The sequence below is a fragment of the Acinonyx jubatus genome, chromosome A3 (genome assembly GCF_027475565.1).
Source record: "Acinonyx jubatus isolate Ajub_Pintada_27869175 chromosome A3, VMU_Ajub_asm_v1.0, whole genome shotgun sequence".
Lineage (NCBI taxonomy): Eukaryota > Metazoa > Chordata > Mammalia > Carnivora > Felidae > Acinonyx > Acinonyx jubatus.
Window position 1 is genome coordinate 116,869,883 of NC_069388.1, and position 12,548 is coordinate 116,882,430.

The window sequence follows — 12,548 nt, forward strand, 5'->3', positions numbered from 1 at the left end:
GCTCGAAAGACGGGGGTGCCTGCAGCCCCTTGGGGACTCCTTTGCGTTCTGATGATTTTGCCCCGGGCGAGGAAGGAAGGAGAGAAGGTGTCAGCACGTATATGTCCTGCAAGAAAGAACTGCTTCAGAAAGTAAGAGCAACCTCGTAGTGGTCACTGCTGACCTCAGAAATGACATCGTTTCTCTTGTTGCATTGAGCTTTGCTAAGAAAGACAGAGGCAGGTGGGCCATGGGCAGGAAGCCCTGGGTTTTGATGAGGTGGTCTTAGGTATGGGTGAGCCAACAGGAACTAAAGTCCAGTTCTGCCGTGGCCACCCTCAGAGCCGTGGGCCAGTGAGGGGCGTGTCCCAGGAGCCTGCCTGCAGCTGTGAGGAACAGCCAGGGGCACTGTCATGTGAAGACTGGCTGTGTCCTGCCTCCTGGGAGAGGGTGCAGGGATCACCACTTCTCTGAACTCTGAGCCCCCAATAAATGGGTCTCTCCCTGTATATTTCAAGCGACCCAAGTGGGTAGATGGGGGGGGACTTGGAGAAGATGCCCCTAGCAGCCCCCTCCCCCTTTATCTCTCTGGAGCATTTCAACCTGCAGGGAGAAAACCATTAGTGGACAGAGAAATCAATTTAGTGGGTTGTGACCAGCATTTTATAACATGAGCTAGGAGAGGAAGTATTAGAATGCCTTGGCTACGGTTGGGGTTAAGCATTATCTCATGAAAGAGACATAGGTAGGCAGGGAGGAATGCAGATAGAAATGGGGTTGTGGTGGGCAAGGTTACTGTAGGTTGTACTCGGTGACGTCTGGAAGCCTCTGGCACCAGCTGGGAGCGTGCATCTGGGGCCCAGTCCCAGGATGAGTTGCTCCTCCACACCCAGAGAGAAATAATACCCTGAAGATGGGGGCTTGTGATGTGTCCCCTTCTGGTAAAGACAGTTTTGTGTCCATCAGACCACTGAGGCCAGGATCCCCACTGGGGAAGGGAATCCCCACTCTGGCAGACAGGGAGGTGTCACCATCAGTTGGGGTGTGTCCGGCTGGACTCTGCAGGCTGTGTGAGGAGGGGGAACGGGACTCGGTGTTCCCGGTTCCGGTTCTGGTCTTGGGTCTGCCACTTGCTGTTGTGTGACTCGGGGCAAGCGGCCTGCCCTCTCTGGGCTTCGGTGTACTCACGTACGAGGGGAGCACTGGACCAGGTGATTTCTCTTCTAAAGTCTTATCTCGCTCTCATAGTCATTCCAGGATGACACCGAGACAATCTGGAGACCTTGGAGGAAATTACAAAAGGGACACCAGTGTTGCCCCCAGGCTTCTTCCTAAGACCCCCGACACAAAGGGTTCAGTCAGCTTGAGGTGCATCAGCTAGGTGTGTCTGTAGACCTTGGCGGGGAAATGGCTGTTCCCTGGCACGCCAAGGGTATACGATACAGAGGCGGCTGAGCCTGAGCCTGGTCTCCATGGACAGCATTTATTAGGCGCCATTCTCATTGTGAAGACAGATAGGCAGGAGGGGCTGAAGGGAGGCCATGGCAGCTGCAGCCTTTGGGGTCCAGGGGCTGCCCGGGGTGGGGGTGTGGGCGCGGGGGCACCCACATGTATTGCATATTCTGTGGCAGTGTGCCCAGGCATAAGGCATTGGGGAAGCAGAAAGGCTGCCTGCAGTGGGGGAGGGGGTGAGGGGGGAAGCCACTCTGGCCTTCTAGTTCCCTGGGAAAGGCCCGCTGGAGGTCGAGCAGCCTGCCATGCTCTGCTTGAGACCATTTGGCCTCCTTCCTCGCCATCTCCCTGCAACTTTGGTTGTGGCTCCCTCGGGACTGACGGGACAGGACCCCTCGAGGGCAGGGTCACACGTGGGACAGAGGCAGCCAACACTGTCCCCAGCCCCACACATAAACACAGAGGTCACCCCTGGGTCCTGGGCCCTCTTCTTGGCACCTGGGCGGTGAGCTCCTCCATGCTGAGACAGGACTCACACACAGGCCAGGCTTCTTCTCTCTTAGGGGTTCCCAGAGGCTGGGGCACGGCTGAGGCTGACCACCCTGTGGGACCCCCACTCCAGCATCCCTGAATACCAGGGCTGGCCTTGCTCAGCAGGGTTAGGGAGCCACCATGGCAATGACATAGGAGGGCAGTTCTGAGTGGGGAGATGCCCCTCACCCACCTCTGATGCTGTCCTGAGACACGGTACCAGCTCCAGCTGTGGAGTCTAGGGCATCACCTCGGTCTGCTTGCTCTGCACCTGGGTTTCTGGGTTGCAGGTGGGGTAGGTAGTGGGCACACCAGGCCCAAACTCCCTACCTGAGAGGGGCACTCCTTGCTGCAGCCTTAATTTATCTCTAGCTACTTGGGACACAGGCACCAACACTGGCTGTGAGCCAGGGATAAGGTCCCAATTGGATATGCCCGACAGTTCTCTAGTTCATTCTGATTCCCAAACCCCTAGAGCCCTTGGCTCCTGCCCTTTTTTCCATGAGCCTCAGCCCTCCTTCCCTGTTTGTCCCCGGCCCTGCTTCCCTGTTTGTAAGCAGGCAGTCCGGACACTGAGGGGGTCCTACTCGGCCTCAGGGGTCATTCAGAGCCCCTGCCTCCTGGCCAAGTGGAGTCGAGGCTAAGTCCCAGTGCTGGCTCACGCAGTGCCTGGGTGCACCGGGCAGGAGCTCTGCTTTCAACAGTGGGCAGGGTGGTCAGGAGGAAAGGGCACCAAAACTCAGAAGCAGCAGCCTGGGTTCTTGTTCCCCTGTGCCTTTTGCTGTCTGTGCCACCTTGGGCAAGTCACTTCACTTGTCTGGGCCTCAGTGTCCCCTGTAAAGTGAGGATGAGAACTCCTGCCTTGCTGACCTAACCGGGTACCGTGAGAATCAGATGAATGGGTAGTCAGGGCAGGGTTTCAGAGGCTGAAACTCATTCCACAGATGTAAGAGTTGGTCATTGTCAGCAGCAGCTGGGGACGGCAGGTACGAAGTTTTCTGTTTGATTCTAAGGGCAGTGTCGGAGGCTGGAGGCCAGTTAACTCTCACCTCCCCGTGGGCTGCCCTGCAGACCAGAGGGCCACAATCTCCCCCTCCCTCCTCTGTCCCTCCTGCAGCCTGCCTGTCCTTGCTTCAGTCTGCCTGCCTTCTGGGGACTAGCTTTAGGGACTGCTGGGTTTCCACTTTCTTCATAACTGCAAAGCCATGCAAAACAACACAAAAGGTAGTGGGAGGCTGGGAGACACAGCTGGGGATGAGGAAGGGGAGTGGGGCTGAGTGGGGGTGACCTGAACAAAGACACCCTGGCTTTTGGAGCCTGGGGAAGGTGGGAGACCTGGCAGGACAGAGGTATAAATAGAGATGCAAACTTACACAGAACACGAAGTTTCCTCCGGATGGAGGAGGGGGGGTGGGGGGTGGTCTGGGTACCAGCAGGGCCTCTGAGAACGGAGGGAGCTCCTTAGATTTCCAAAGGGATGGGAGGCTCCCAGCTTCTGCCTTCCCTCCCCCACCCCCCACCCCCCACATTTCACATTTCTCGGAATTTGCAGGGCGCGGATGTCCTGAAACATCCTCAGAGCCCGGGCTCCTGCCGGCTGGTGCGAGCAGGCACAGTCGGGAGGTGGGGGGCGGGGGGGGGGCGGCTGGAGGAGGGTGGTGAGGGGTGTGGGGAGGGTCCCATGGGGCCTCCTCACCCACCCCGGCTGCTCCTCCCGGCAGGAGCCCCTCCCTCCCCCGGCCCCGCAACCCCAGGCGCTCCAGGCCCCGCAGGGCGTTCACACGGAGCTCCTGCGCTTCATGAGGCCGCGGAAGGTGGACAGGCTGTGCAGGCCCGTGGACACCGAGCTGATGGCGGAGCGCTGCGCCCCGCTGCACAGGCAGCGGTGCGAGGGCGTGTCGCTGTAGCGGCCGCCCCCTCCCGGCGACGAGTGGCTCTGCTCGACGCACGTGTCGGACGTGGAGAGGTCCCGCGGGATGATCATGGGGATGGAGTACTGCAGCTTCTCGCGGCTCTTGTACCAGAGGCACGAGCACATGGACTGGAAGTGCAGCACCTCGGCGTAGACGTTGCGGAAGCCGCCGCCGCCCGCCGCCGCCGTGGACGAGGCGGTGTCCGTGGTGTGCGCGCTGCCGCCCGCGCCCCCGCCGCCCCCGCCGCCCCCGCCGCCGCCGCCGCCCCCGCCCGCCTGCCCGTTGCGCGTGAGCAGCGCGCGGTGCTCGGCGTCGCGCTTCTCGTCCTCGGCGTTCATGGTCATGAAGCGCAGCACCACGAGGTTGAGGAAGGCGCCGATGACCGTGAGGCCCGTGAGGATGTACACGAAGCTGAAGGCCACGTACTGCGGCTGCGTCTGCAGCGCCTGGTCCTTCTGCAGCGCCACGTAGTCGCCGAAGCCGATGGTGGTGAGCGTGATGAAGCAGTAGTAGTAAGCCTGGAAGAAGGTCCAGTGCTCGTAGTAGGAGAAGGCGGCGGCGCCGATGCACAGCGTGCTGATGCACGAGAAGAAGCCGATGAGCACCATGTTCGCCATGGACACGTCGGCGCGCCGCATGCCCAGCCCCCTCTTGGCGCGGTGCAGCAGGTACTTCACGAAGGTGTTGATGCGCTCGCCCAGGCTCTGGAACATGACGAGCGTGAGCGGGATGCCCAGCAGCGCGTAGAACATGCAGAACACCTTGCCGCCATCCGTGCTGGGTGCCGCGTGGCCATAGCCTGGGGGAAAGCCGGGGAAGAGGAGAGAAGGCACGCGCTGTGGGGCTGGACTTCCGGAAACCCTGACCCCTTTCCCCGAGATCTCTGCCCTCCACCTCCCCAACCTTGCCGATTCGGGCCTCTCCTTCCAACCGGAGAGAAGACAGCGCACGATTATGGGCACATCCTTGACCCCCGCACGCCATGCTAGTTCCTTGCTGATGCTCCTGGTTGACACCATAGGGTAGGGAGGAAGGAGGAAACAGGGAGGATTAAGCGCCTTTTCTGAGGTCACACCGTTTGGAAGTAGAGCAACCTTGCGTTTGAACCAGAGTCTGTTTGACTTCAAAGACCTAACCGTTTTCTAAACCTAAAGAAGGAGCTGATTCATAGTGCTGTGGGAACTTCGTCCAGAGGCAGCAGGGATAGTGTGAAGGGTACTGGTAGGTCATTTGGGAGACCTGGTTTCTAGTTCAGTGTCTGTCGGCTTTGGACCTGTTCCTTGTCCTCTCTGGGCCTCAGTTTCCTTGCCTGTAAGGGGTGGAGCTTGGCTAGCCTGTGATTCAGTGTGGAGGGAGGGACGCTGAGGCATGGTGGCTCCTTGATAACTTCCTTGCTGCCAGCCGAAGCTTATGAGGGGTAGTTGGCAACTGGGGCCATCCAATGTCCCTGAGGCAGCTGGCCTACCAGTGTCAGGGAGAAAGGGGACGGTGCCTGTCTGCCAGCTGGCTGCATGGTGCTCCAGGGTCTCCATTAGCCCCCAGTCTGGTGCCCCGGGGTCATCCTCTGTGCCCAAAGTAGGGTCTGTCCTCATGGGGGGGGGGGGGGAGTGGCATTGCCCTTGTTGAAGCAGGGCCCCTGCCTGTCCTTCCATTGTTACTATCACCAGCCAGACAACACCAACCCCCATCTCCACCACACAATGCCTGGCCCTCACAGAGCCAGGCGCCGGGAGCCGGGCAGAGGCAAAGCTTCCCTCTGAGCCAACCATCAAGTGGCCTTAAGTCAGGAGTTGTGCCTGGAGACCTGGAGGGGAAAGGACCCTGGATGGGAACTCAGAAGCCCTAGGCACAAGTTCTGGCCCTGTCACTTGTAGCTATGTGACCTTAGGCAAATTACAACCCCTCTCTGAGCTTGTTTTCCTCATTTGTAAAATGAGGTCTGCCGGTCCTGGCCCTGCTTGTTTTCACTGGGCTGTTATGATATTTATTACTTTTATTAACAGGATTATTATAATAAAATATTGCTGGCTGGCAGGATTTCCAGTTGTTCCTCCTTTCTAAGCCTTATCAAAACGTAACCCGATGCTGCTTCCTAACCGACTGAGCCATCCAGGTGCCCCAACCCAGTGCTGCTTCGTCCGTGCAGCTGTCCTGGGTTCCTCACTGGAAGTGACCTTCTGTGTTTTGAGTGACACTGAGAATGTTCAGCTTTGGACTCCAGGGCCACTATTACCACCACCCCTGTCCTATCCCCCAGCGCCCCATACGTACAGCTAAACACTGGCTTGGGGTGGCAGGGTGGGCCCTGGCTGGACCTTGTCATGTTTCTCTCAAGCTTCCCCCTCCACATTGCCTGCCATGCCCAGGAAGTATGCTCAGAATATGTGCATGGCCAGGTAGGATACCATGTGCTTTGGTATCTGATATGAATTCAGATCTTCATACTCTTCCAAGGACTGCCTTTTTTTTTTTTTTTTAAACCTCTGTGGGCCTTGGTTTCCACATGTGTAAAATGGGGCTGATAAGTAGAACCTGCCTCCCAGGGCTTTTCGGGAGAAATAAATGAGATAATGTGTATAATGCACTTAACCTAGAGTCTGGTACGTATCAAATGTTCAATAATGGCTCGCTATGATTACTAATGAGCGAGGTGCCAGATTTCCCTCACATTTCCAGGCCGGGGGCAGCTCAGTTCCAGTAAAGCTGGCATCTCTGTTAGCCCAAGGCCATTTGAATCTTAAAGCTCAGGGAGATCTGGGGACAGCCGCTTGGAGTGTGTGGGGCTGTGGGCTGCCCTTAGAATGGGCTCCCCTCCCCCCCCCCCCCCCAACCAGGACACCTAGCTGGTTGACTGTGTCACTCTGTGCCAGGGGCCTGGATAGCTGAGCTGTTGAGCTGCCATGCCCGGCCTGTCTGCGTCCCAGCAGGGTGAGAACAGATTGTGCCCGCCAGCTCGGCCACGGCAGCCAGACCACAACTCACCTCGACAGCTGGGCAGGCCCTGAGCCAGAACTGCTTCTTATCCTGTCCTTCCCTGTCCCCCAGGCCAGCGCCGCACTGGGCGTGGGGGAGGGCATGGCACCGCAGGTGGGGCAGGACTGGGGTTAGGTAGCGTGGGCCCGGCCCCAGCCTGACGGCACGCTGGCTGTGTGACCTTGGGCACAGGCATTCCCCTTTCTGGACCTCTTTTGCCCTGTTTGCACTCTAGGGGTTTGAGCTACAGCTATTAATACCCAGCCTGGTTGCCCGATGCACCATGTAAGCTAGACATGTAAGTACTTCAGAACCTGTGGGGTTTGTGAAGGAGCAGGGGGGACGGGACCTCACAGGGAAAAGGCCGCCTGAGAGCGTGGTCCGGGTTGGGGGGGCAACCTGTGCGGGCTCAGCGAGAAGGACCCCCTCTCACTGCCACTGCCACCTCTCCCTGTGCTCGCTCAGAGGCTCTGACTTCAGGAAAACCCAGTGTCCACCGTAGCTGCGCACAAAGTCCCCTAGCTGCAGAGAGGCCCTCCCTGGTCTCAGTACAGCCCACGTGCCAGCAGACATGTGGCCGGCCACCTTCTTCCCCTGGGCCTGTCTGCACAGGGCATCCGCCCTGCCCCTGCCGACTCAGATCTATCTTGAGTGTGCTCATGCTTCCCCAGCTCCCGGCCGGAAGTGACAACTCCATTCCCTGCCTTCCCCCTGTTGGTGCTACGCGGTGGCACAGCCAGGCTTACCCGAAGGCTCTTCTTCAGCCAGAGCCTCATGCCCCACTCGACCCACTGTCCTGTCCAGGGTGTCCCCAGCCTGGATGTACCTTACCCTTGGGGTCAGACACCCCCCCGGGGCTCGTCGTCCCTCCCTGCCACAGGCTGAGGCTTGAGGTCTTATCCTCCAGACACATTTTGAACCTTAATCCTGAAAAACTTCCACAAGGCCATTCTTTTGACGATCTCTGTTTTATAGCTGAAAAGGGCTGGAGAGGCCTTGTGAGTTGGCCAAGGCCTCGAGGACTTTCTGACTCATCGCTCATTCCGATGCCTCAGAGCCGATTCATCACCCAGGAAGGGTGACCGGGATGGGAAACTGAGGCCCCGAGAGGGGAGCGTGTCACTAGGGGTTGCATCCTCGGGCACTGCTCCGAGACGGACGTGGCCCAGTGGCAACAGGAGTGTGACGCTGGGGGAGCCAGATGCTTCTCCAAGTACCTGGCCCAGGGTCAGCACGGCCCCGTCCCTTCATCTGTTTCCCTGTCATTGGGTGAAAGGGCAAGGGAGCTGTGAGGACCTGCTGACGTGGGTGCCCAGCTGGAAGCGGTGCCAGCTGGGGTGGAGCCACTCCCGGGGGGCCCTGGAACTTCTGGGAAGTAATTGGGAGTTTGGCAAGGCCTGTCTGCCTGCCAGCAGGCCCGCTGCCTGCCTGGTCCTTGCCCACATCAGGCGTGGGTTTTGAGAGAGGGGGCAAAAGATAATCCCAGTCTTCTCCCTGCTGTCCAGCTCTGTGACTCACTGGGTGAGGGGCTCCGTCTGTCCTTGTGTGTCACTGACACGACACAGAAGCTGCACCCCGCACCTGATCCCCTGAGGACCCTCCCTCGTAGGACCTGGTGGACTGACCAGCCAGAACTCATCCCCCGATCATGAGACTCTAGCCGCTGCCTGTCAGAGCACTGACCGGGGCTATCACTGCCCTCTCCTCTCCCAGCCACCTCTTCCTGAATCCACTAGACTTCTAGGTTCTCAGAGCCAGAAAATCCCTCAGTGATCATATGACCCAGTCCTTATGATGTAGAGATGAGGAAATAGAGGCCCAGAGAAGGAGAGTGATCTGTTCCAGGGCACACAGCCAGCGAATGGCAGAGCCAGGACTATAACCCAGGATACTCGGTTCCCAACGCAGTACTCTGTCCTCTGCCCGCTGGCTCAGTGTGACCAAGGTTGACTTGTTCATTCAACAAGGGCCCAGCAGCCCCTGCTTGGGAGCAACTAGGCTAAGAGATGGCCCTCAAACCTGGCTGGAGGCATAGAATCCACCTGAGGAAGCCAGGTGGCTGGACATAAAATTAACTATGTGGTTAGACATAAATATTAATTTTGGCTATCTGGGGCAGCAGGAAAAATGAGAGGTGGGACAGGAAGCCCTAGGCCTCAGTTTCTTTGTTTTCCTCCTGGTATCACCAAGGACCTCAGAAACTGGCCAAAGCTGTCTCCCAGGGAGATGCAGGGGGTTAGGGCCTCTCCCTATAGCCTATTTCCTTCCAGTTAAAGCACAGATAGCCAGTCTGAATCCTTCGTGGTGGCCTTGGCCAGACCGGGCTCAGCTGCTGTTCCCCACTGATACCGTGTGCCCGTCAGTCTGAGTGCTTGACCTCCTGCCCTTGGCCTAGCTGGCTACAAAGCCAGAACTCTGGCCACAGCCTTGGATGGAGGAAAAAAGCATGGGGCTAAGGAGGTGGGAGATCCAGGGGTCTGACCTGGCCCTGGCCAGAACTAGTTTTGTGTCTCGAGTTAGTCCTTTCCCCTCCCTGGTCCTCGACTTTCCTCCTTTGTGACGTGCAGGATAGGGCAAGATAAAAGGTGTCCGTCAACTCCCCCCCCCCCCTTTTATTATTTTTTGTCTTAACCCACCCATTTGTAGATTCTAAATTTTGAAAGCCTTTATTTATGAAGCGCCACGTGTCAATCAGTCTCCTACAGAGACCGGGCACTGAATAGATCATTGTGAAAGGAATAATTAATTCTTTCCCCACCAAAATTAATTAAGAACCCACCTGCCAATCAGAACTTCTGAATTAGCAGGGGCTAACTGATTTTAGAGACTGAATTAACTTATTGTTTTGCTTTTGAAATACTAAAAACAGATATTTCTACTCTCTGCAGGGGATCTCGGCAGCTTAGTGGCATAGATGACGGCAGAGTGCCTGGAGCCAGACATATTTCAACTTGGGCCAAGTAACGGAAACTTCTAAGTGCCTCAGTCTCCGCATCTGTAAGATGGGAATAATGATTATACTTACCTCATAGAGTTGCTGTGGGGACTTTGAGGCCTTGGCAGGCTTTGGATGCTTAGGACATTGGGATCGATGAATATTAATTATGAGTATGAATATTTTGGGAAACATCAAGATTAGATGGTCTTTAAAGTTGCTTTTAGCACCAGCAGCCCATGATTAGTGTTTCCCAAAAGTTAATTTCCTGGAACACCAGTTCCATGGACTGTTCATAACTGTTGGATGAGGAGAGGGTTGCTTGGTTCAATTGGACTGGAGGAATGCTGAATTTCACAGGGTTTGTTGTCACTGGATTTAAGTGTAGGCTTTATCAGAGCCGTACATGTGCAAGGTCGGTCAAAGTTGGGGGAATGGCCTAAGTTTTTCCACTTATTTGGCCTTCGAGGGCTTTCCTCACCGTGCGTGTTGCTGGAAGTTTGGAAAATGCTCCGCTATAGCGTCTAGAACTTTAAGGTCTTCCTTCTACGTCTCTGACTTTGAGATTCTCGGATGTCCGGTCCCTTCTGTAGATGAGAAACACACAGCCCCTGGCAATGCCTGGCTGCATCCCGTTTCCTGGTTTCCTGTAGCCCTAGTTATCTAATGTAAATAAGGGCACCAGTGAGGCTAATGTTTGCCCTGAGGGAAGATGGATCTGACCTGTGGCCTCAGGCGCCCAAAGGCGGTGAACTCTGGGCTAAGCTGGGCTGGTGCAGAGCTGGACATGGGGAGGGGGTCTGACCTTGGAGCTGCTGCCTGGGCCTGGTGGGGCAGCCAGAGGGAAGTGGGGGCTCGAGGGAGACACCGGCAGCCAGCAGACAAGCTGCAGGACACCGGTGCCCCCCGAGGGAGGCCGGGCTCTCCTGCGGGGTCCGCAGGGGGGCAGTCAGGCCTGAACCCATGGGTCCCCTCAGAAAGGCCCACTGAACACCCTGCCTCCCCAGGGGCCTGAGGCGCAGACAGGGAGCCGCCCCCTTGGTCTAGGGATGCTGTGGAGCCAGGAAGTGGGATAGGAGGCTCCGCAGGAGTCTAGTTGGTGTGTTAAAGGAGATGAGGCGGAAGGAAGCTGGCAGGAGTGCCCAGGCTCTGGGGAGGAGGGAGGAGGCTGCCTGGTGGAGACAGGGAAGAGAATGCCCGCCTTCTCCTCTAGCCTTAGGGTCCAGCTCAGACAACGCCTTTTCCAGAACTTTCCTGGATCCCTCACTGGAGCTGGAGGTTCCGCTCCCTTTGCCTGGCTGCAGTGCTCACCTTTCTGCCCTCAGCTCTGCAGGGCTCTGAGCTCCCAGGGGGCCAGCAAGTCCCCTCAGTGTCCGGTGCAAGGCCTGGTAGGAGCCGCTGCTCAGAAATGCTGTTCAGGGGCGTCTGGGTGGCTCGGTCAGTTAAGCGTCCGACTTCTGATTTCGGCTCAGGTCATGATCTCAGGGTTTCATGGGTTTGGCCCCTTATTCGGCTCTGAACGGGCAGCGCAGAGCCTGCTTGGGATTCTCTCTCTCCCTCTCTCTGCTCCTTCCCCACTCATGCTGTCTCTCTCAAGATAAATAAATAAAACTTAAAAAAAAAAAAAGAAAATGCTGTTCAACCCAGGAAGCTGCTAAGTCTGGGGTGCAGATGAGAGGAACCTCCCCTCAGGGGGAGGGGAGGTGGCCTTGGCAGGAAGGCCTTTAGTGACTCATACCTCCTGTCCTTCCAGTGGCCCCGGGCCCCTGCAAAATGAGGTCAGCTTCAGGGGCCCAGGAGGAATCCCCCCCTACCCTGGGCCTGGCCAGGCCCTGACTGAGGCCTGGGAAACCACCGGGGCCTCATGGACCTGGGTTGGGGGGAGGGACCAGTGTGCAGAGCTGGGTCTGGAGTTTGTCCCCTCCAGGCTAGAGCTCTCAGGAAGGACAGCTGTGAAGCACAGCACCCTCCCTCCCTCCATCCTGCCCCTTTCCAAGGCCTCTTTCCCATCTCCCCAGCCCCTCTTTCGGCTCTTCTCCCCATTCTGCACTGGCAGGTGCTCTTTTTACTCCTGCTTTCCCACCAGACTTTCCACCTGTAGGACCACTGCTCTCTCCTCTCTCTCTTTTAGCTGTACCCCATCCACAGGTACCCCATTGCTGTGATTCAGGGTCCTCTGGTATAGGACAGCCCCCGCCACTCCCAGCCCCCACCCTCCCCAGGCCCACGTGGGATTAGGGGGAGCTGGGGGGGGGGGAGGGTGCTGGTGTCATGGAAAATCCCTGCGGCAGCCAAGGTCAGTGTTTGCAGACACAGCCTGGCCTGGAGCCAGGCCTCCCTACCCGGCCAGCTCCCTCCGGCCTATCCCAGAGGCTGGCTTTGCACAAGGGCCCTCAGAGGCACCCCAGGGCTGCTCTGGGTACCTGGGGCTGCAGCGGCAATCAGTCCGGGAGGGTGAGAGACTATGTAGTTCAACACACTCATTTTATAGATGAGTAGACTGAGGCCCAGAGAGGGACGGAGACTGGCCCTAAGACCTAGTGAGTCCCTCACAGAGTGAGGACTGGAATCCAGGGCCCCCTGTTCCAGTCAGTCCTTGCTGCAGAGGGGAACATCCCAAACTCTGTTCTGGTAGGCCAAGGAATAGGGAAGGCTGTTGTAAAACTCCATTAAATCAGGATCTAGCTTGAGGTTGGGCTAGACTTGAGGTTGGTGATGGGGCCAGAGTAACTAGACTCTGATAATGAAACCATGGTCCTTGACCT

At 57.5% G+C, this 12,548-nt stretch overlaps 1 protein-coding gene across 1 annotated transcript in view; it reads right to left on the reverse strand.

Moving 5' to 3' along the window:
• Window positions 1-1,441: 1,441 nt before the first annotated feature.
• The window catches only part of KCNK3 (potassium two pore domain channel subfamily K member 3), a 37,619-nt gene continuing 26,512 nt past the window's right edge, over window positions 1,442-12,548 (reverse strand). Inside the window, exon 2 of the mRNA XM_027033378.2 lies at window positions 1,442-4,674. Coding sequence (XP_026889179.2) covers window positions 3,740-4,674 — 935 coding nt within the window. The 3' untranslated portion in view covers window positions 1,442-3,739. The remainder of the gene's footprint in view (window positions 4,675-12,548) is intronic.